Here is a 24,095-nt window from a genome sequence, read left to right on the forward strand (position 1 = left end):
ACATTACTGTACAGACAGTAAGCAGCAAATAGACACCCAGGTTGTGGTATGACAAATGTGTACTTTTTTCATCGCTGGTAGAATAGACCAATCAAAATCGTTGATGATGACTCGTTAGAAGTTTTAAGATTTTTATTTAAAATAGATCCCTGAATTGAATTTACATTTGTATCTCATGTATGAATTCTTTGACATTTTTAAATATGTTAATAAAAATAACGTTATGAAAAATAATGACAGCCGCTAAATCAAACACCATCCAGTGGTGTTTAATAGAAAATCTTTAATTTTATTTGTTGAAGATCGTAAAAAATAAACATTACAAACATTTTCAAATGACATAAGAAACAATGCACAAGCGTAAAAAAACTATGTAACGTTACAAGCAACAACATTTGTCGCCCAATGCACGTGACTCAATCTAACGTTACGTCATTTGCGCGAGACCGTATTCACCACACACGGTAACTTCCGCAATTGCTGCGGGTGACAACAAACGGAGAACCGACATCACTGATAAAAATAAGACCTCTCTTCACCGAACACCCGGCCCGTTATGGAATGGAGAGCCCGAATCGGGTGAATGATTTCTTGGGACGGAGCGAGACACAGAGGATCAGCGCGTGCGGGAGGACACACCTGCATACAGGTGTCTGACGGTACTGCTCGCGGTCCGCTGGACCGGCTGTGCGCTCTCACCCGAACCCTCTGCCGGTTCCCGTGTTCCCTGTTGCAGGCTCTTCTTCTGCTGCTCGTGTGGCTGTACCGGCCCTTCCGCCAGGCCATGGCGGCCAGAGCCAAAGATCACGGGTCCGAGAGCAGTGATGAGACGGGAGAGCAGATCCGAAACTATCACAAACAAGCGTTTGAGTATATTTCTGTGGCTCTACAGATCGACGAGGAAGATAAAGGTAATATCAAGTTAGTCAGTTTCATTGTATTACCAACATCTGATACCATTAATGTACCATAAACCCACCAAAGAGCTTTTATAAAAGATCTGTCAGACAAACAGGAACTTATATAACGCAACATTTGATCTAACTACATTGTGCTAGGTGTAGATTTAGTCTGGTTTTACTTTCACTTCATATGTCCAGGAAGATCTACTCTTGCAGCGTTTGACATTTGTTTGTTTACTCCTGCTAGAAATAGGTCATGATGCCAATTGTCAACTGGTTCCATTGTTGTTTTGCCAACTCAGTCAGATCCCCGGTAACCCACCATGTGGGTTGATCTGGGACCCTTCAGCTGGTAGTCAACCTGCTTCAAAACATTTGAGCATCAAAAGTCAAGGAGCCTGGTTTAGGCTCACATGAATTCGCGTCAGCAGTCCGATGGAAAATGTGGCTCTGTGGACAACCCCCAAAAGCAAAAAGAAATATAAATACCAAAAGTTTGTGGTTTTTTAAACAAAGAACTCAATGTTTATCAAAGCTTTCCCAGTCCCATCATGCCTTGGGGCAAATGGTTGGAGCATACATGACTTTTGCACATCCGGTTTTATCTGAAAAACTTGAAGTCTTCCTATCGGAGTGCTACTTATTTTTGAAGTCTTAAAATGGGTTTAACACAAAATATGTAGTCTAGTGTGATGTAAATGCAATCTGAATGCATTGCAGTCTGAGCGGTGCTTTGGTTGCTATCCTGCATGTATAATATCTACACAATAAATATGAATCTGTATTTTGTCTATTTTGTATGTGATATAGGTGATAAGGATCAAGCCGTGCAATGGTACAAGAAAGGCATCACTGAGCTGGAAAAGGGCATCTGTATCCAGGTCACTGGAACTGGTGAGGTTATTCTGTCATATTGATTTCCATTAGTTTGTAAACTGTGTGACGTGTTTTAATTATGTTAGGTTGCGAGTGTATGTTGCTAAAATAGATTTATTACTTGATGAATGATGCAAAAAATGCTTTTTATTCTGAGTGAAGTTTATGCAGAAATATGTCAGTTACAAAAATAGAATAAGTTGTGAATCCTGCTTCATGTTGACATTAAAGCTGAATAGAAGGTTTTCTTTTAGGCGAGAAGGCAGACAGAGCAAGACGCCTTCAGAAAAAGATGATCACCAACCTGGACATGGCCAAAGACAGACTCAAGCTTCTGGGTAAGCAGACACACTAGCCGCTAGCCAGGGCTTCAAACGGGCCTCACAGGGCCAATAGCTTCAAGAAGCGTTTGGACTGTCAATAGTCCCTTTCACACATACAGTCTTTACTGGTAATTTACTGGTAAATTACAGTTAACATGTCATGTGTGAACAGAACCTTTCCGGTAAATCAGTGCTCCCAATTTACCAGTAAGACAGGTTGTAAGATTACCAGTAATTTACCGGTAAGCGCTATGTGTGAACGAAAATTATAGGATTACCGGCATTTAGAACGGACGACGTCAGACCGCGCTGACAGCTTCGGGCCAATCATAGCGTTTTAATACAGATGACGCGTTTCCCCCGCACTGTTTACTGACGTTTCCACACACGCTGCTTGAAAGTTGAGCACACCTGCAGTTTACGTCCACATTTCTTCACCAAAGTTGTTTAAAACAGCTTACCGCCGAATTGCCGACGTCCTTAGCACGCCCTCTGTGAAGCCTAAAGTGCAAACAGTACTGTTGTTAAAACGCATTTTCGGTTTGACGTCGTCTCATTCAATGTTGTTTGGTCATGAGCAACTTCGCGACTGTTTACCACAAACGTGAAAACAACAAAATACGGACCGTGGTTATGAACGACGTGGATTGTTTACAAATACAACACTGAGCTCGCCGCGCGCCACAGGTACTTCCGCTTTCTCAACGAATTTACCGGTATTTTGATACTGATGTGTGAATGATGTCTTACTGGTAAAATAACGGAACGCCACTGCGTGTGTGAACAGCACATTTTTGTATTTACTGGTAAATTCATTCTGGTAAATTCATGGTAATTTACCAGAATTACTGTGTGAAAGAGGCTATTGAGTTCTTGAAAATGTCTGTTTTGCATAACCCATCTTTTAAATATATGCACACAATATATATTGCACAGTTGGTTCTTCACATTGCATAACTAACCCTCTGCATATGTTTTTTGATATTCAAATCTTTTGGGTGTATCTTACAAACCCACCAAGATCATGTCCAGGTTACATTTCAGCCAAATTCAGTAATTAGAAAATTATATTTAGCTTAACTTTTTAGCTGAGCTTAATACACAGAGTTTGAACTGTTTGACCCAATCGGTTTGTTTGGGGTTTTATAAGTTGGGTAACCGTGGGTTCACATCAGCCACGTCTGAGGTGTCAAATTCGCGTCTACGGCGTCTAGTTTGCCGCTTGAACATTTTGAGTTTACTCACTTCATTCTAGTCATCGAGACATTCACGTGGAAATTCGCGTCATGGGAGGGGCGTCTGCGACTCCACTCGCTTTCTGTAATCACGTAAATACTAGAGCAAGCTCCTGATTGGTTAACGCGTTTTTCCGCCAAAGTTCAAAATTTTCAACTTGCGTGTTACCTGTGAAGGAGGCGAAATCGCGTCTACCGCATTACGCTAAAGGCCTCATTCGCGCAGCGAGACCTCCAGACGCACGTCAATGCGTCTTCACACGGCGGCTGGTCTGAATGCAGCTTTAGAGCTCCACCTGGTGGAAAATAGATGAAATAGGGATTGCAGTTAAAACTCGTCAGTGGCAGGGAAGCGTTTTTTCTTAATTGATGACATAACTCGTCAATTGCGGGGAAAGGGTTAAAAAAATTAATTTGGTAACAGTCAATAGATTTGCTTCCATTACAGATTTTCACAAAACTTTTGAGATATTTTCTAAAAACATGCAAAATGACAGCATTTCCATTAACTGCTGTTATGCGACAAAAACATAATTTTTTTCCTCTTTTTGGGATAAATCATTCCAAAAGTCACGGCAATAGATATTGGTTTGTGCATATCGCAACCACCACACTATTATTTTTAATCGATGGAGGCGCACGTGTGTTGTCCAAAAAATAATGGCTAGGAAAGCCCCTTATACTCGGAGGTTACAGTACGAAATTTCTATCTTATTAGTATGATAATGTGACTTTTACGCACATTAGGTGACCTGTAAATACTGTTTTCATTGCATTTTTACTATATATATATATATATATATAATAAGGGTGTCACGATTTCGATTTTAAATCGAAATCGATCGAAATTAAGTCATAACCTCGAACTTCGAATTAAAAAATGGGATCGTCGATGCTGCCACGCCCCCATTTCACGTCCGGTCGGCTTGCCAAGCGGGGGAAAATAAACTCTCAGAAGTGTCTTTAAAAACATCCATCCAGCGGAACGCGATTTATATTTTAAACACGAGGGATGTATTGCTTCAACTCCTTGAAATGCATATCATAAACAGGATTACTACCTAGTGATCTGCCTTCGGAGTTCGGACAGAGCGCAGCTCTCTGCACGTGCACGAGAGAGCTGCCAAGATGCAGCGGGTTATATTTTAAACAGAAGGTATAGTTTGCCTCAGCTCGCATGAAACGCGTGAAACTGAACAAAAACGTAAGGATTATTACTTTAGTTTTATGTTTAGACTTTGGACAGATGCGAGAGCGCGTGCACATGAGACAGAGAGAAGCGCAGCTGCTTATGACGCACCGGTTTTATTTCAGATAATAGGAGTCCAAGACGCGCACATTATGTCTATCTGCGTGCAAGAAGGAATTCTCTCTCTACAAGCTCTCTCCCGTAAAGTAAAGCCCACAAACCCCCATGCGAGGAAAAGCACGCAATGTGCATGTTAATGTGAAACTATGATAATTATAATAATAATAATAATTTTTTGTCTTAAAAAATTCTTTTAAAAATCGAGAATCGAATTGAATCGTGACATCAGAATCGAAAATGTAGTCGAATCGAGGATTTGGAGAATCGTGACACCCCTAATATATAATATATGTATCGTTCTTCATCTGCATTGCATATTGAGTTTCTGCACAAGAGCGCCCCCTGGCTTTTGGACGTAGCGGCATTTCACCGTAATTCATTGAGAAGCATAGCAAGCATCATCGGCCGATTTATCGGTGCATCACTGACGATATATATCTTTTTCGAATTGCCTGTAAAATTACCTCGTACGAGCGAAAAAATATAGTTTTTGCTAAATTAACATACTTCCGTTGAGTATATTACGGAAGTGTGTTAATTTAGCAAAAACTTGCGTATTTTCAATTTCAATTTGTGCAATTTGAAGGGTAGCGGTTGTAATTCACCCTACAGTATATACACAATACATATTTTGTGCTAAATCAAGGTTTTTATTTCATTGTGACCTGCACATGTTTGTATAATGTCGAGCTTCTGTTCTTGCACTTCTCCAGTTCAGTTTCCTCTGGTGTGGTTTTTCGATAAACACTTACTCTCCCTGTTTTTTTCTCTCGTCCACTCTCTGTCCTGCTTGATTTCTGTTTTGCAAACTCAAAGCACAACTGCAGTCTCAAGCAGAGGGCTGCTCTTCCCCCACTAGTCTTTCCCTCACCAACGGGAACCTGGCAGGTGGGTGTTTAATCAGGGAGTTGTTCTGATTGATCTTTGTGCTGTGTTGGTTTATAAAAAATGCTTTGATTTTGTAAAGGATGATAGCATAGGAAAAGAGTACATGTGTTTGTAATCGCAGGTGGTGGAGCTGTTTCTAAAAGGAAAGATGCCATCCCATTACGTCCCAAAAACCCACCCAAATCCTCTCACAGTGCACCCGCAGCTGGGCTGCACCGCACGCCTTCAGCCAGTCAGACCGGCAGGAACGGGGCACAGAATAACCAGAAGGTCAGTTGCACCTTAATCTGGCCAAGAGCTGCACACATGTGGCATCAATAAAATGTGGCAGATCTAAATCTGTTGTGATGTATGTTGCTTGTTTAGGGTCCCTCCACAAGAGGAGGTAACAGACCCAACAGCAAAGCCAGCCAAGACACCACAGCATCGCCCCAGAGGAAACGAGACATGAAGAACTTCAAAAACGTGGACAGCAAGCTGGCTAACCTCATCATGAATGAAATAGTGGACAGGTAACATTCGCTAATATATTGAATATTTATGATATATTTGATGATGATTTCAGGCAATGATACTGATGCTACGGCAGTGATATAACTGCGCCTTATGTATGGCAACTGCATTTCCTAAAATGTGCAATAAAATTACTTTTGCAGTCTTGCAAGTATAAGAGTTTGAAGACAAGAGATGTGTTAACTTTAGTAGCAAAGTTTGAATCATTTCTGTGAATTGGTCCTGGATGTGATTCATTATATTGTCAAGAATACTTTACATATGAAGAAGGTGATTATTTCTGTTTGTTTCAGCGGCTCTTCAGTAAAGTTCGATGATATAGCAGGACAGGAGTTGGCGAAACAGGCCCTGCAGGAGATCGTGATACTGCCTGCGCTACGTCCAGAGGTCTGTAAACATCTGTGACATCACAGGTGGTGTGACTTAGTAGTTTTACGTGTACGCGGTCAGATGCATAGCATTGCAAAGTATAGTTTATTTAACTCGTACTTGTAGACAGACAAGTATGCATGTTGCGACAAAATGCAATGCATCTCCTGGGCTACATACTACATTCTCTTGTGGACGCATGTGTAGCCTATGCATACAATGTACTTGGGGTTACAAAAATCTGGTGGTACGGCACGCACGCACCCTTCTGATGACTAAAATGTTTGGACCCTCGCGAATGCGTAAAAAATGGACCATACTTCGGCCTTAAAGGCATAGTTCACCCAAAGATTAAAATCCTGTCATCATCTCTTCCTTATGTTGTTCTAAACCTGTATGAATTTCTTTTTTTCTTATAAACACCAAAGTAGATATTTTGATAAATGATGGTAAGCACACAGCTGATTGTAACCATTGACTTCCATAGTAGGATAAACAAATATGATGAATTTCAATGGTGCCATCAACTGTGTGCTTACCATCATTTATCAAAATATCTTCATCATCATTTATCACAATACTTCCATAATATTGTTTATCCTACTATGGAAGTCAGTGGTTACAGTATTCAGAATTTTTGGTATCAATAGTGCGTACTGGTGTATTTAAACTCAAACAATCTATTAACTATTAAAGCTTGGCGTTTTAAACTCAGTTAAATCATGTGTTTATAATAACATGTATCTTTTTTCAGTTGTTTACCGGTCTCAGAGCTCCTGCGAGAGGTCTCCTTCTCTTCGGACCGCCTGGGAATGGGAAGACCATGCTGGTAACAGAAAAAAAATTAAAAATAAATAATGTCTGAGATGTGAACAGAAGTATATTACTTCCTTCTGCTTTTTTGAAGGCTAAAGCAGTCGCAATGGAATCTAATGCCACCTTTTTCAACATCAGCGCTGCCAGTCTGACCTCCAAATATGTAAGTGACATATAATCCTGTGATATATAATAATACAGATATCCGATACCACCCAAAAGCAGCATGACATTTGTTTGTCACTTGGTGTCTATTTCTTCTACATTATCCTTAGCCCAAAATTCTATCCATACAGTTCGGAAATTGTACTGCGGTACTACTTGAGTAACTTGGTAGTATGCAGTAGTGTTTATGACATGACCAAAAAAGCACTCATTTTTATCAAGAAATGTTTTTGTGTGTTCAGGTGGGAGAGGGTGAGAAACTTGTTCGAGCTTTATTTGCGGTTGCTAGGGAACTACAGCCGTCAATCATCTTCATAGATGAGACCCGTCAACTCACGTGACTCGAGTGTTTTTGTACATGTACCCCTGAGTTTATGTCATTAATGGTGTTTTCGATGCAGATGAGATTGACAGTTTGTTGTGCGAGAGGAGAGAGGGAGAGCACGATGCCAGCAGAAGACTTAAAACTGAGTTTCTTATTGAGTTTGATGGAGTAAGTATCTTAGCAGGATTGGTCACTCTACGTGTCAATCAAATGTTCTCTTTCTGTCTGAGTGGGCAGGTCTAAAGGGGATCGCACACCAGCCGCGCAGCTCAGCGCCGTTCTAAAAAAATCAAACACATTGTTTTCTATGAGTATATGCACACCGGCGCCGCCAGGTGGCGCCTGTCCGTGCCACCCAGCTGTGACTCAGGAAGTTGCTCAAATCCCTGTCGCGCCACACAGCGCCACTCACATAGTTTAACATTAAATAACATTATATTTGTCCTAAATCATTAACCATTAACATTGGCTGCTAACGTATATTTTGCATTTTTAAGTAGACGCTATCTGACGAAGCTCGCGCTATTTAATGTGCACTTCCGGTTTACAATACCTCCGAGTTGTCTTAGACGCGACTCTGCGCGACGCTGAGCTGCGCGGGCAGTGTGCGATTCCCTTAAGACATACTGAGCTACTTTGTGTGTGTTATAGGTGCAGTCAGGTGGAGATGATCGCGTTTTGGTAATGGGAGCCACTAACAGGCCTCAGGAACTCGATGAGGCCGTACTCAGGCGATTCTGACCTTTGACCTGTCATTGATTCAATAACTTCATATTCTACATCCTCTAAATGGGGGGTGCTCTGTTGTTTGTGCTTACAGGCGATTCGCTAAACGGATTTATGTTGCTTTACAGACAGAGGAGGTACTGTTTGTGCCATTGTGATTTTTATTAAACACTGAAGGATTAAGGTGTTAATAAATTCTGTATTTGTGTGTTTCAGACTCGTTTGAAGCTCCTTAGGAACCTCCTGAGTAAACATGGAAACCCATTAAGTCAAAAAGAGCTCAGCCAGTTAGCCAAGTAAAGCCTGTCTAATGTTTATGCATGATATTGCAAATGAGACAAATGGTGTATTTCATGTGCATATGTGGTGTGTTTTCAGGTTGACTGAAGGTTATTCTGGCAGTGATTTGACCTCGTTGGCTAAAGATGCAGCGCTTGGTCCAATTCGAGGTGCGTTTGTATGAAGTGCAGAGTACATTTTATTCAATCGTACATTGATGTTTGTCAGATTAATGTCTTTTCTTCTAAACACAGAACTGAGGCCTGAACAAGTGAGGAACATGAAGGCAAATGAGGTAGAGTAAACTGAAGAATAATTCACCTGCTTAGTAAAGAAATAGTTCACCCACAAATAATAAAATCAAATGTTTTGTCCCGGGTTGAGATCCCGGACGAGCCCCCAAAGATCCCGGACGAGCCCCCAAATTATTTTATTAAGCAGCCATAACACATAAGGGGTCAACACAATAAATGCAGTCCAACTGAGGATTTTTTTGCAAAAACTGAAGTGTAGGAAGAAAAATTGTCAGTGGAAAAAATAACAACGAAAGCGCATGCAATTGGACCCTCTTAATAAACCTGCTGCCAAGGTATGGCAAAATTGTTTAAAGCAGTTCTTTCATCTGATATATTGAATGTTTATATATTTAAAGAAGAAAATCTTCTGGAATGCATTAAACTTCAAATCATAAAAAATGCTGCCGCTGGCTGGCAGCTTTTTTAAAATGCTGGCGGAGAATGAGTTAAAAGCCATCAGTTTGCATTATATATATGTAAATCAAACCCAATTTAGTACACATCTATCTGTTCTTCTCCCTCATGTTTTTATTTTTCTGTTCAGGTGAGGAACATTCGATACTCAGATTTTATCGATTCTCTGAAGAGGATAAAGCACAGTGTCAGTTCTCAGACGCTGGAACTGTACGTCCGCTGGAACCGAGAGTATGGAGACACAACTGTATGACCTCAGCGTGTGATCTTTGACCTTGTGGCATTATGGGAGAAAGAAGCAAACGGCTATTTTTACAAAGAATTGTGGAGGGGTTTCTATTATTTTAGCCGTTCTGCTATGGAGACATGTGAAGCTCAGGGTGTGATCTTACATTGACTGTTTTGACTGAATTACACCCTGATCTTGAAATCTTAGACAATATGCAAAACAACAGATGCTTGGCAGCGTTTTTCATCTGATGCTCTTTTTCTACAAATCTCAGATCTTTCAGAAATGTTTTCTTGCGCGTTTTTTCTGCACTATGATTCATTTAATGTAAAGCACTTGTTGAAGAAGAGTCTGTATTGTGTGTTAGATGTTCTTTATGAGTTGATTTGTGTGTTTTGCTGCATGTAACTTCCTCAGATGGTTGTTTTCTGGACATGAAATGCTTACAGCTTGTATTCTTCATACATACATACAGTAGAGTTTTAATCTTCTTACTAACATTATTCTGAAAATATTAAATTGTTATTGTTCAATCTTTAAATATGGCAGACAATTAAAATAAAATGTTTGTAGCTGCAGTGGAATAAATGGCGAAGGATGTTCATGGGTAAATATCATGAGACATGATTATCTTTCATCAGAAAAATAAATTATATTTTGCTAAACGATAAAACAGCATTTTGATTTTGGGGTAAGGTGTGGCAAATGTGGTTACTTTACATATGCTTCAAAGTAATTTAACATCATCAAATCATTCAATAAATGAACTAATGAAAGAATGAACATGTTGAAAATTAAACCATTTTATAACATTTAATTTAATAAAATAAATTATTGTAATTAAATAAAATGGTTTAACAAAGATGATTAGGGCAAAGTAAATAAAATAAATAAATCTAATATAAATAAATTAAATTACGCCTTTATTCTCGTTATTGACTTTATTATCGTAACATTGCGACTTTATTCTCAAAACTATTTTTGACTTTTTTCTCGAAAAACTGCTAGATAAATCTCTAAATATTTTTTTATTTTAGCGTGGGCCTAATTCTCCTTGGTATTAGTGATTCTGTCAGGGACTATTTTTTCCAGTGAAAGACATTTAGTGATTCTTACCTCATGAAAGTTGCATTGATGCATATTTTTTTGCTTTAATATTTTTATTGTGTACTTTCCGTTTTATAAAAGCATTAAGCACATAGCCTCTGGTTTATTGCTTACATAGGAAATTTTTTTGATTGCATGTTGTTTGACTTGAAGTGAATTGTTAATTTTCCTCCGTTTACAGTAAATATGTTTTAAATGCTCAAGTCATGCTTCACTCCAAAATAAAAGGGACATCCCAGCTAACACAGAACGTTCCCCTAACGTTCCAATTTGGTTAATTTTTTTGGAACCAAATAAGGACGTTCTAGGAACCTTCCCTATAGGTTCTTTTTAGATAATTTTTTTAAAACTAAGAGAACATTTCCTGCCGGTTGATTTCTTTTTATAACCTAAAACAACCAGAAATTGTTAGCTGGGATACTCTATGCAAATAATCATTTTGTTGGGGTGAAATGGTTTGTCCCTCTTAAAGGAGCAGTGTGTATTATTGACATCTAGGGGTAATGTTAATGTTGAACGTACCGTAGTCCAAATCCAAATTATTGGAGCCTTTTTATAAATGCTCATGGGCACCCTTAGGAGCGCAAATAACGACACACAGCGTTGAACCAAACACTGTAAGTTTATCTGCTTATTTTTATGTTTGCCATGTTTTTGTTGTTGGCAATGATCACTTCAAATTGTTGTTTGAACAAATGTTTAAAAGTTTTTTATTAAACTCTCGTCATCAAAATGTTTTGCTATTAATTAACCCTTATGGGTTGTTGAGGCCATTTTTGTCTTCATTTGGCCACAACTTTCAGCAAATGGAATGATTTTTGGTGACAAAACTTGTGACACATATTTTGAGAAAATGGTTAATTTTTTTTTCAAAAACTCAACAATATACCATGGGCAAATTTACTACTCTTTCGGGTTGTTTGTGTACAAAAAAGCCACCAAACCAAACGGCTGTAAAAATCTATCAGATAAATAATTTTTCACATTTTTTTCATGATAATATGGTGTCATGGCTTTGTAATCAAAAAATTTAGTTATAATGGAAGTCAATGGGGCAAAAACAGTAAATATGGGTGAAAAAAATAAAATCTGATGCTGCACAAAAACTAAAAATGCATCAAGCCAATGTGTTTACTAATCTTTGGGATGCCCAAGACTGTGAAAAATCCAGCCCACAATCACTTTAATTATTGATTATATTTTGTGCTTTCCCCCCCCCAAATCAGTGACACCACTTATGAACTTAAAAGAGTTAAATCATGGAAATTTTGTAAACATTTGGTAGTTTTGATCAGTACTGAGGTTGATTAACAGATTTATGAAATAAAAAAAATAAAAATTAATCTAATACATTTTTACAGCCGTTTAATTTAGTGGCCTTTTTGTACACGAACAACCCGAAAGGGTAGTGAATTGGAACAACCCACAAGGGTTAAAGAACAGTTTAATAATTTTTAAATTAAAAACTTAAATTAATGTGTTAATGTTAATAGTTTTATTCATACTTTCATCACATGTTTCAGCTTCCTGGTTATTTAAAGAAACAGAACCCAAATATTTTTTCATCCTACAGAGATAAATCAGCACTGCTTGAATGATCGAAATTTTCGACTTTAATTCCTTTCTTAAAGGGAACAGACGTCCATCATGTGTTCAGATTGTAGCGGTAAAGTAACAGTTTACCCAGTAATAAACACAGTCACAGTATTTATACATGTCAAAGATGCTGTTATTTTAAAGAATTCTCTGTAATCTTTTATGTAGCAATTACAGCTGATCTATGATCTGCTTCCATCCTCTGACATTTATCTGTAGTGTCATCACTGAGTGAGCTACACAGCAGTAGATAATATTATTACTTTAGTTAATACTAATCACATAGACGTCATATGGAGGACATCACTCTATATCTGACATACACACAAATACACAAATATATGCCCTGTAAAAGTCCAAGTGACATGTTGGATGGGATTTCTGTGCAAAAGTTGGATGACGCCTCAGCCTCAGTGGTCCAAAATGCGCAGGTTGCCTGAAACGATCTTATTCTCCAGCATCGCTCCAGCTGGGATGTCGATTCTGTCTCCGTGATTAGCAATAATGATAACAGTCCCCTGTGACACAGAAACAACACACAGCGTTGAGTTTGTCCGTCTATCATCATTTCATAGTTTTATCCCTGGACATCCTTACCTTGAGTGTTAATTGTTTTCCGAAGGTAACATCTCCAGACACAGTGAGGTGGTCCAGTTCCAGCATGTCAGGAATGCTCTCGAACCGTTTCAGGAAGTCCTGAACCTAAAACACACAAGAACCGGCAAAGTTGATGTTTTTTGTAACATTCACCTTGTGAAGTTAGGGAAGTCTAATTATGAAATTACGAGAATAAATATCCAAGAAACTTCTGTGTTTCATCAGTTTTTGTACAAATTAAGTACACAACCCAGACAGGAGATGACTCCAGATCTGTACAGTGCGGTTTACCTTGGTGAAGGAGCTGCCGAGTTTGACGTGAGGCGTTGTGGGAAACTCCCTCTTGGGGCTCATGATCAGAGACCCTGCATCCATGCTGTACAGATTAGACATGACCAACAGGAGGTCCGAGGTGGTTTTGACGGGAAGGAAACGGCTACGAGGGACGTTGATGCCCAGCGCGTTGTCGAAACTCTTCATGGCGGCGCCGACAGCCGTCTCCAGCTGAATCACATTGAGCCCGCCATCTAGAGTCTGGAGACGCAAACAAACACTTCACAAATAAACTCAAACAAACTGATTTATATACAAACATCCACAATGTGCTTACTTTAGGGTTAACAATGATCTCCATGTCCATGGCGTTCTGCTCGTGAAGCCTTTTGATGGCCGGCAAGCTGATCCACAGGTTATTGGTGTTGAAGATCTTGAACTTGGTGACGGATTTAAACTCGTCCACGTGGGCTTTGGGCACCTGGGCGATTTCCAGCAGTCTGAGTTTACCGTCGTACTGCATCAGTGTACCACCCTAAAACAAACGATCACAACATGTTAGCCAATAAGCTTGCCACAGAAGAAGAAGTGTCATCCACCTGGTACAGTGACCTCACCCTTCACGTCAGCTCTCGTCTTGTCCGTGACTTCCATGACAAACTCGCATCGTTTCCCACTTGGTTGGATCATCAGGTGGTTCAGGATGTGCAGGTCTACCGTGGCGCCCAAGTTATCAATGTTGGACACGAAGATGTACTCCTTCCCTTCTGCGATGAGCTTGTCCAGCAAGCCGGAGTTGTAAAAGCTAGCGTAGATGTCTCCGTGCCCGGGAGGGTACCAGGCTTCTTCATTCTCGCCTGTCAGGCTCAAATTAGTGGCCACTGGCAACAAAGACTCCTTATTGATTCTGGGATACCTGTGCGGAAGTGGAGAGAGAACTGTCAGGATGAGCAAACTTCTCGAAGCGAGCAGGATATTGGATGGAAGATGAGAAAGGCAAACAGGACGGATGACAGAGACAAATTATGAGTACACTTATATTTTTTGTAGGCTGCACATGGATGAGAAGTGTATGTGTGTGTGCACCTGCTCTGGTTGAAGGTGTGTATCTTCACACAGTGATGTGTGTATTTCTGCAAGATCTTCTTGGTGTCCTCATCTGTATTGAAGGAATTCATCAGCACCAGTGGCACATCTGCATTATACGTCTTATTCAAATGCTGAGAGAGAGAGCGAAAGATTTTTAATAAATAGACATTATGCAACTTTGGGGTCACTGACACAGAGGTAAAATCTTTACTAGTGTCTGACACTGCAAACATAGTCTTACATCATCTTCAACCAGAGGTTCAAACCTTTCTACTTAAAAGGACACTGCACTTTTTTGGAAAATATGCTAATTTTTTTAGCTCCCCTAGAGTTAAACATTTAATTTTTACCGTTTTGGAATCCATTCAGCCGATCTCTGGGTCTGGCGGTACCACTTTTAGCATAGCTTAGCATAAGCCATTGAATCTGATTAGACCATTAGCATCACGCTAAATGTCAAAATGCATTTCATGTATGACTAATAAATTCCCCTCTGTTTGGGCATTGCCGCCGTGATGCAGTACCTCAATCTGCTGTACGGTCAGATCCAGAAACGTGTTTTCGTTACGGACGCTGATGAGACTCTTGGGTCCTTTGCAGCCCATGCTGGTGCCCAGACCTCCATTCAGCTTCACCACGGCAAGTTTATTAAGACTGGAGGATATGTCAGCTGGAAGACCCTTCAACTTGATCTTCTCATAGGGCTGGATCGAGAAAGAATGAAACATGATGAAGGTGCACACAATTATGTCAGATTTTCAATGTCAATTCTCAACATGGCCACAAGGGGTGCTAGCAGGCATTACTGTAAATGTATCTTTTTTAAAGGTGCATTGTGTAACTTTTAGACCCCAAATGGACAAACTGTTCTATAGAGAACGTTTTATCACTAAGGTGTTCTCAGACGACGACGTCTTTGTCCTGTGGCGGCTACTGTAGCTTCTCTATGCATTTCGAAAGGGAGGGGTTAGCTGTGGATTGAGCTGTTGGTTGCAATTCTCAGTTTCACCACTAGATGCCGCTAAAAATAAACACAGTGGACCATTAAGTCTGCAACTGCTTAACAGTTTTAGAAGAATCTTGCTGATTAAGTTATTTAGTTACAATAAATGTGGCGATGTTTATAACTAGATAGCAGATTAAAACCTGGTTTAAGGTATTAGAAAACTCGATTATGCCCCCTCGAGCACAGGGTTTGTTTTACTCTAGTACAACAAAGCAGTTAAACCGACTGCAAAAACGGATGTTATCCTGATATAAGACATTAAAGGAGATTCAAAACTTTAAAAACAGACTGAGAAATATGAGCTGACTGAATTTCTCTCAGCATTTTGTGTTGATGTGGTGAGCTGCTGCCTGTAACAACTGTACAGACTCACTGAAGTCCTGCACGTAAATCCGTCTCAAATAAACAAACATTTCATCAAACTTGTGCAACGCATTCATGTAACTTCAGGTGAAAAGATTAAAGTCTAAGGACAGAGTATACAATAAGTAAATAACAAACTTTTTTTTTAGTTTAAGAGCAACATCTAATGTTAGTCAAGTTTAAAAAAGGTACACCGACTATAAACAAATGTACACATATACAGTATAGCTTAACAGATTAACACTGGGGCTGGCTATATGAAATTAAAAACAGTACAAATGTCATAGTTTTAAAGGGGAGATACATATCATGAAAATCTGTCTTTTTAAGTGCTAAAATTGGGTCCCCAGTGCTTCAACCTAGAAAATGTAAAAAAGATCAATCCAGTAACTAAGTTTTGGTAAACAATTCTCTGCAAGCATGTGAAAAACAGGTCATTGAAATTTGGCTCCCCTTGTGATGTCAGATGGGGATAATACTGCCCCTTAATCTGCACTATCCAAGCAACGCACTGCCATTTAGTGCAGAGATCAGCTCATTTGCATTTTGAAGGACACTCCCAAAAACGCCACATTTCTGCTCACACCTACAAATTGGCAATTTTAACATGCTATAATAAATTATCTGTATGGTATTTTGAGCTAAAACTTCACATTCGTACTCCAAATATTTTTGTCCCCTTTAATAAACGTAAAAAATGCACTCAAGGCCGCCACTTTTGTTTACATCACAATGCACAACGTCAAAAAAATTGTAATCAAAAATATTAAAAAGCATACATGTCTTTATAGTCAAGGTACCTTTTAAGTAAGAGATAATGTATAGGCAGCCGGTTGTAATTGCAGAAATAAGCCCTGACAGTGTGATCAGGATTCGATGGGAAGCAGAACTAAGTAACTTAAGGAATAAGCATGGAAATTGCACACATATTGTAAGGTTGAACTGATTTGTTTGGTCACTTGAGTAAATTTTGCAACCAAACCAGCTTAACTGTCAAATGGGAATGTGTCAATAATACGTATAGACGGTTTCATTGGATGCACGTGCGCTAACGCGATACACGTCTGGATCCGAACTTTACTTCCGGTTTAGTTTTTTAATGGTCTGACTAGTTACTAAACTACGGAAGAGGATTAGGGCCACTGGTGAAAAAAATATTTGAATTCTGACTTTATTCTCAGAATTCTGAGATTAAGGTCGGAATTCTGAATTCTGAGATTGAGGTCAGAATTCTGAATTCTGAGATTAAGGTCAGAGTTCTGAATTCTGAGATTGAGGTCAGAGTTCTGAATTCTGAGATTAAAGTCATGAATTCTGAGATTAAAGTCAGAATTCTGAATTCTGAGATTAAAGTCAGAATTCTGAATTCTGAGATTAAAGTCAGAATTCTGAATTCTGAGTTTAAAGTCAGAATTCTGAGATTATAGTCAGAATTCTGAGATTATAGTCAGAATTCAAATATTTTTTTCACCAGTGGCCCTAATCCTCTTCCGTACTAAACTGATCTTTTGAACAAATGCCTTGTCGAAAATAAAAAATATTTTTTTGTTTCCAAGGTAATCGTTTTTTGCTTGTTATATAAATAAACTACGTTTAAAGAACATTGTTGTTGTTGTTATTTATTCTTAGCGGAGTTAACCGGAAGTTACGTGTGGACCACAACAGCCGCTTGTTTATGTTGTTACTGCTGAAACAGTCAATAAAGTTTGTTTGTTGTTAATGTGCAAAATGAGAGAAAATTACCCGCTTGCTATTTGGTGTCTTCATCAGAAGATACAAGAAGGTTTTTCAGAGAATTGTGCCAAATTTCACTTTGTTACCTTTGTGAGTTTTGATCTAAATACGAACTGAAGGCAGTTTTGCTTAAAATTTACTATATTGCAGAAAACAGATCATATATAAGACAGTATTTAGTATCAAAGTATTGATTGCATGTGATATAATCATATACAGAAAGAGAGAGTCAAGGTTAAAGCACAAGGTGATTGGCTGAATGATCTGAAGGATCCAGTAACCAAACATGCTTGGTCGGGGCAAACTGTCCCTAGAGGAGCAATATGTGCTGAGAATCTCATGTTTGTAGCTAAAGGTAGACTAAAGTTAAAGCGACATGCTGAATATAACGTTTCATCTCTACTGACCCCCCACCCCCCTCATTAAAGTAACATGACATGACAAAACAAAACACACAAGCGCGAGACAGTTTATCCAACGACAGTCTCTCAGCTGACCCATCAAGCATCTGACCATTAAGCACGTCCAAGTTGTAACCATGGAGTGCGACGGAAATAAACCCAGCCGTTGAGTGTAACCGCAAGCTTTGATCTCGAAACAGCTGTGATGATTATACTGTTATGAGTTGGAGGAGTTTTGATTTATTGGAGCTGATCTCAGATCATTGCTTCTGGATTACTATGTGCTGTAACCTGAGTTTCACAACGGCTGTGCGCTTGAAAAGAAATGTCAGCCAAGGTTGTGGGACGCTGAAAGTGTTGTGAGTGCTATTCATAGTTTAACCTTCACCGTGCAAGTATTTCTGGAGGGGTCTTTAGTTATTTGGAAAGTGGACCCAATGTTAAAATGTCATACGCTTTAAACCAAACCCCTCTCTCTCGCCAGCTATTTTGACTGTGACTGTCTCTTCCTTTTGTTTGATGTTTTAATTTGATTCTTCGTTTGATGCCAGCTGACCTCTTTCTTTAACAAGTGTGCTGGTGTCACATAACATCTTTTCTTTAAGATATATTATTTTAGTCACTGGCATACACTTGTGGGTCTTACCGAGTCCTCAGGTGGTCTCTGAATCTTGGCCCATTCTACGGAGGGTCCTTTCGCCTGAAGAAAATTGTGAAAGAGCTGCTTGAAGCCCTCGAAGTCCTTCCTGGAGATCTAGAGAGACATATCTCAAATAAATAAGCATATTACATTTTTTTACAATATCAGTCATTTTTTGTAATTAACTGCTTTCTACATAAAATTATAATGTAAAGAACATTCTGTGAAAATATAACCTTGATTCCTTTCTTTAATATTGACTTCAAGTAAGGTCATGTCAAAGATCAATGACTGAAATCAATCTTTGATGCTCTGAATCTCATAATTAGATTAAAAAGGATTTCACAGACACAGGCTAACATATTGGAAAAATATTAGTTTTTCAAGGCCGACAATGAAGGAAATAAATAAATTCTCTAACCAGTAAACAATTGTGAAAATAAATAATATCTAAAAATTACACTTGAAATGGAAATATACGTAAAGATCAAACATATACTTTCTAAGAATTTATAGAGCTTTTATTATGCATGTTCCTGTATCTCAATTGGCAAAGCATTTTGTTAGCAGCCCAAAGGTCATGGGTTCGATCCCCAGGGAACACACATACTAATAAAAGTTACAGCTTGGACACAGTCGCCTGCCAAATGCATAAATGTCAAATTAAATACATACAGCACAAAGCCTTTATTAAACCCAGAACATTCCTGAAACATCAGATACTAAACCATATAAAAGTTACTGAAGAAGTCATATTCCTAGATACCCTGTTCAATTCTGTGCATTATAATTAATATTATCCTTCAACCTTTAGATTAATGGTTCTGGTGTTGCATCATGGGACGACAGGATATAATTAAAGTTACCTACTTCATTAGGTCACCGTTTCATGGGCATCAGCGTGAAAAATAATTAGCGAGACTAATGTGCATCTACTGTTCTCATTAAGAGTGCTGTTATTGTTTGGAGGTTTGGAAATGCAACTAAAACGTTCCTGAAGCTCAGCTGGTTGAGCATTAGGTTGGCAACGCAAAGGTCATGTGTTTTAAAGGTCAGGGAACACACATACTGATATAGCGATTGCATACGCATTAATGTTAATCGATTTTTTTCAAACGTTTAAAACAACCAAACTGTTGCATGAAATGTTTCCACCAGCTACATTTTGTTAATATTGATTCTGCGAAATAGTTTTGCTTGTTTCTAAACCTAAATACCCAAATGCTTATTTTTTTTTAAATATGATTATCCAACCTGAGTTCACAGGCATTTGTACTCGTTTTCATATGAATTCGTATAAAGTAGGACAGTCAAAAATCTCGATTAATTGCTTACAAAATTTGTATTTGCATAATATATTTGTGTGTTTATTGTGTGTAATTATTTTGTATATATAAATACACACACATACATGTATACATTTAAGAAAAATCTTATGTATGTATATAATTTTTAATAATAAAAATTAAAATATTCAATAAAAATAATTTAATAATAAAAATATATAAAAATCTCAATAAATATATATACACATGTAAAAGTTTCTTAAATACATACATGCATGTGTGTGTATTTAATTACACACAGTGCACAAAACAAACTTTTTTTGTATGCGATTAATCGTGATTAATCTAGTGTAATCGAACAAGAACATATGATTATTAGAGTAAATAACGACACCCCACCCATAAACAGAATTCGTACGACTTCATACAAATAAGCAATCTTGTTACCACGTTAGAAAAAACACAATGGCTTCATTGCATAACAAACGGTAAAAAAATGCACGTAAAATTTTTAAGTATAATCAACTTGAATTTACAACTCAAACTTAGATTTTTTTATCTTGACTAGTGATGAGTTGATGTAACTTATAAAGTTGAATTAGCTTAACTTATTTCAACTTCAGTGGCGAATCGTAACTTCTTTTCTGAGGAGGCACGAATGCGAAACTCGTCAAACATTGTCGTGTGTGGATCGTCATGTCAAAATATGTGTCCCGTGTGTCATGTGAACCTATGTGCATTGCGTGTCATGTCAAAATACGTGCCTGCTACAGACACTTTGTAAGGGTTAAAAGAGACGCTCGATACTAGCTTAATCTCAAGTGTAATCAGTTAACTGTTAAGTAAGTGTCTTGCGAGACATAAGCGTGTCTTTTATCATGAACCCTTTTGACATGACACGCAATGCGCTAAAGTTCCCATGACAAAACGAACACATATTATTACATTACGAGCCGAATAAATGACACACCGAACATTTTTTGCCCGCCACTGTTCAACTTTATTTTAAGTTACAGCAACTCATCACTAGTCAAGATAAAAAAATGTAAGTTGAAATGACTTAATTTAATTTGATTATACATAAAAATGTAAGTGCAATGTTTTTACAGTGCACAAAAGATTACTTATATAATTTATTTTTATTTGCCATTACAGTCTGGTCAGTTTTACCATACAATTTAAATATTAAGTCACACTACAACATATCAAAATGAGTTTTAATTAGTTCATAAACGCGGCAAATATTTTAATTATTTGTGTGCATAAATTGCATTTCCAAGAAGTACTCCAATTTTAACAGATCCATACAAAAACTGACTCTCATGTGTCACTGACCCTTAAACTATCCATGTCTATTTGGACAGCTAGATTAACGTCTCTGTGTATGTGGTGATATATTTGGGTACATACTCCATGTGAGCTGGGTAAACACATGGACACGGAGTCAAGGACAAAGGCATTCAGATTTAGCACCTCAACATATATATTTTTCTGAGCAGCGGGTCTCACCTCCAACTCTGGTGTCTTGGCAGTGGCCAGGAGTTTCTCCAGCTCTTTGTGCATGGAGTTCTCATGCTGCAATTTCTGCATCTCCTGAAACTCCTTCATGCCTGCGCTCGTACCACCTCTGTTTAGATCTACATGCATGCAAAAACAGCATTAGTATGACAGTTACAGATGCTTTAACCTGAATTTACCCCTATACATTAAAATGCCATATATTAACATCTGATACCATATGGTATTTAACCCCATTGTACATCTTGAAAGCCTATAAAAATTGACTTACCAGCGACAGAAGACATGATCAAAAACTTCTGACAACTCTCTAATAAAAACTTTGATGTATTTTAATCCTTTTGGGTTTCAGTACAATTCAATACTATATCAAATGTACCTTTAATACTCCATATTAAACTACAATTACAGCAATGGTGAGGAATCAAAGCCTCCAGAAAAAAAGATGTAAGTGCGCAAGAAGTAAAAATCAGCTCCCAGCATCCGCATCCGAACCGAACCGGTTTGAAGTCAGATGAGATTTCAGTAATGAACACGACGCGCGCGCGAGAGAGAGACAGGAGCGCGCTCAAGAGCCCTTTAATAAACCCCAGCACTGCCCATCCACATCGTCACCGTGCGAAACTCACGCAGGATACAACGGAATGGTTTTATGTGCCAATGTTAAGTTGCATGAATGCGCATGACGTGTAGCACGAGCTGGACTTTTCACACTGACTGGACCAATGGACTGGACGTTCACGAGCGTTGCGGTGCGCGCGCGTTCTTGCCGCAGTATGCGCTTGCCGAACTGTGTGTTTACAGTGGCCACGGGGAACATTATTAATTTAAATTAAACTACAGTTTTTGGTTATCTTTTGGGAACCAAATAATAACGTTCTGAGAACGTTCGTTTTAGGTTTTATTTTCCAGAGGGCAAAATTATATTAACACAGGGCAAAATTAATACAGTTACAAAGTAATGAAATGTACAAAAACAGATGAACAAAATGTACAGTTATACATTTTTATATTTTATTAAAATAGTTTATTTTATAATAGCAATGGTAATGATAAGTTTTAATGTTGTAATGACTGTTTAGCAAACAATATTATCATTAAACGCATGAATATGAAACCCCAAATGCCAGAATGGCTTACAGAAAAGCTCAAACGTTTCGGGAACGTTCTATTGAGGTTACGAAAACGTTCCTGCTATAACCATAGGTAACGTTGGGACATAACGGCCGTTTCTCAATCCGAAGGCTGCAGCCTCCGGAGGTCGCACATGCAAGCTGCATACGTCATCAAGCCTGGTCTATTTTTGTTAACTAAGCATTACACTCACAAGTCATAAGCATATTACAACAATTTACAATTAACTAAGAATAATAGTCTACTTTATACTTACTGAAATATTACTTATATACTGAAATAAGACACTCTTGATGACGCATGAATCCTAGAAATGCGACCTCCGGAGGCTGCAGCCTTCGGATTGAGAAACAGCCAACGAATTGCTGTTTAACTTTTAAACAAGGTTTATATTTTATGCTACATATTCTGAAAAATGGAATTAAAACAAATTCCACATAAGGGGGGATTCAATACACTAAAAGGAGAAAATTGTTGGTTATTTATTCATGGTGTCGTCTGTTACACAGCCAAGTGAATTTTTTACATTCAGGACAGTACGTTTAACTCATTCAGCACAATACACGGATGCTTCAGCTTTAACGTTACCTACTATAACACTATACTATATATTACTGCTTTACCAGCTTAACCTACTGTACATACAAAAAGCCTGAGAGTAATTAAACGTAGGGGGATATCTGTCATGGATTTTAATACTAGACAGCGATGCTGGGAAGCACAAACAAGCACACTGCGCAGGGTTCATGGGCTATTTAAGGTTGGGTAAGCACATCTAAAGAGCACACAGGCTTTTTGACAGGCCATGCGAAGATACTCACGTCTGCTGCACGGGTCGGGGATTCAAGGGCGGAAGTGTCGCATTAAATCGTGGGGTGCATATGAAGTTTACTCACGGACCAATCAGAACAACAGCAGAGCTGGCTGAACCAATCAGATTTTGTCGTTTTTGAGCGGATTCGGTTAACTGGGGAAATAGTGACATCTGCTGGCCATCAATGTTTTTACAATTTGACTTCAGTAAACATACAAAAGGTTGACATTTCCTATGCTAAGTATATTCTTAAAACTAAAACGAGTTTATATAATTTACAGTAGTAATACCTTGATTCCGCAAAATTCTATGACTTTCTGATTTCAATAGTTGAAATTTCTTTTAAAGATTGCAAATAGGAAATTCCACACTGTTAAAAATCATACTCCCTGCTGAAAAAAAAAACCAGCATCAAACCAGCATATGAATTATGCTGGTCTATGCTGGTTTAGCTGGTGATCCCCAGCATACCAGCACCAAAACACAACATATGCTGGTCTTGCTGGTATGCTGTTTTTTTTCAGCTGGGCTACTACTGTTTTTATTGTCTTGTACAGACACGTATACTTATAAAGTAAAAGTACAAGCACTGATTGAAGAGAAATCCAAAAATTTTGTTGATTTAGTATATTTCCCATTTCAACTCGGAAATAATCGGGAACAATGCTCTTTTAAATATTACTAAACACTTAAAATGTTTGGATGTAACTAACTTTTTATGTTAGGAAATACCTTACATTTTACTTATTTCAGACATTATTTCCGATTTTGAGCTGGTTTTAACTGGTCTCCCAGCTTGGTTTTAGTTGTTTTGGTTACTTTTTAAGCTGGTCTAGAAGACCAGTAGATTTCAGTAGGGATGTGGGAAATAT

The 24,095-nt window shown here is 38.3% G+C and overlaps 2 protein-coding genes across 3 annotated transcripts; one reads left to right on the plus strand and one right to left on the minus strand.

The window, feature by feature from the left end:
- The first annotated feature begins 390 nt into the window (after positions 1 to 390).
- Positions 391 to 10,338, plus strand: spast (spastin). 2 transcript variants are annotated; one of them, XM_073860874.1, is made up of 17 exons: positions 395 to 911; positions 1,713 to 1,796; positions 2,033 to 2,116; positions 5,462 to 5,533; positions 5,655 to 5,803; positions 5,900 to 6,045; positions 6,340 to 6,433; positions 7,170 to 7,244; positions 7,323 to 7,394; positions 7,639 to 7,712; positions 7,796 to 7,889; positions 8,373 to 8,452; positions 8,542 to 8,584; positions 8,664 to 8,743; positions 8,826 to 8,896; positions 8,981 to 9,021; positions 9,567 to 10,338. In XM_073860874.1, exons 1-17 carry the CDS (start codon positions 584 to 586, stop codon positions 9,687 to 9,689), a joined length of 1,710 nt encoding a protein of 569 aa, XP_073716975.1. In that variant the 5' UTR covers positions 395 to 583; the 3' UTR covers positions 9,690 to 10,338. The 2 variants fall into 2 exon arrangements, 1 of the variants encoding a protein (XP_073716975.1); XR_012365453.1 differs by lacking the exons at positions 8,981 to 9,021; positions 9,567 to 10,338 and having other exon boundaries at positions 391 to 911; positions 1,713 to 1,801; positions 2,038 to 2,116; positions 8,542 to 8,743.
- A 1,916-nt stretch (positions 10,339 to 12,254) lies between these two features.
- On the minus strand, positions 12,255 to 21,919 carry ugp2a (UDP-glucose pyrophosphorylase 2a). The gene is made up of 10 exons (XM_073860861.1): positions 21,547 to 21,919; positions 21,267 to 21,394; positions 18,478 to 18,585; positions 14,852 to 15,037; positions 14,325 to 14,458; positions 13,853 to 14,154; positions 13,576 to 13,769; positions 13,257 to 13,499; positions 12,966 to 13,070; positions 12,255 to 12,886 (listed from the first exon to the last, which is right to left on the minus strand). The coding sequence occupies exons 1-10, from the start codon at positions 21,560 to 21,562 to the stop codon at positions 12,779 to 12,781; spliced, it is 1,524 nt and encodes a 507-aa protein (XP_073716962.1). The 5' UTR covers positions 21,563 to 21,919; the 3' UTR covers positions 12,255 to 12,778.
- Positions 21,920 to 24,095: the final 2,176 nt, after the last annotated feature.

Source organism: Misgurnus anguillicaudatus, chromosome 3 (assembly GCF_027580225.2).
Source record: "Misgurnus anguillicaudatus chromosome 3, ASM2758022v2, whole genome shotgun sequence".
Taxonomy (NCBI): Eukaryota; Metazoa; Chordata; class Actinopteri; order Cypriniformes; family Cobitidae; genus Misgurnus; species Misgurnus anguillicaudatus.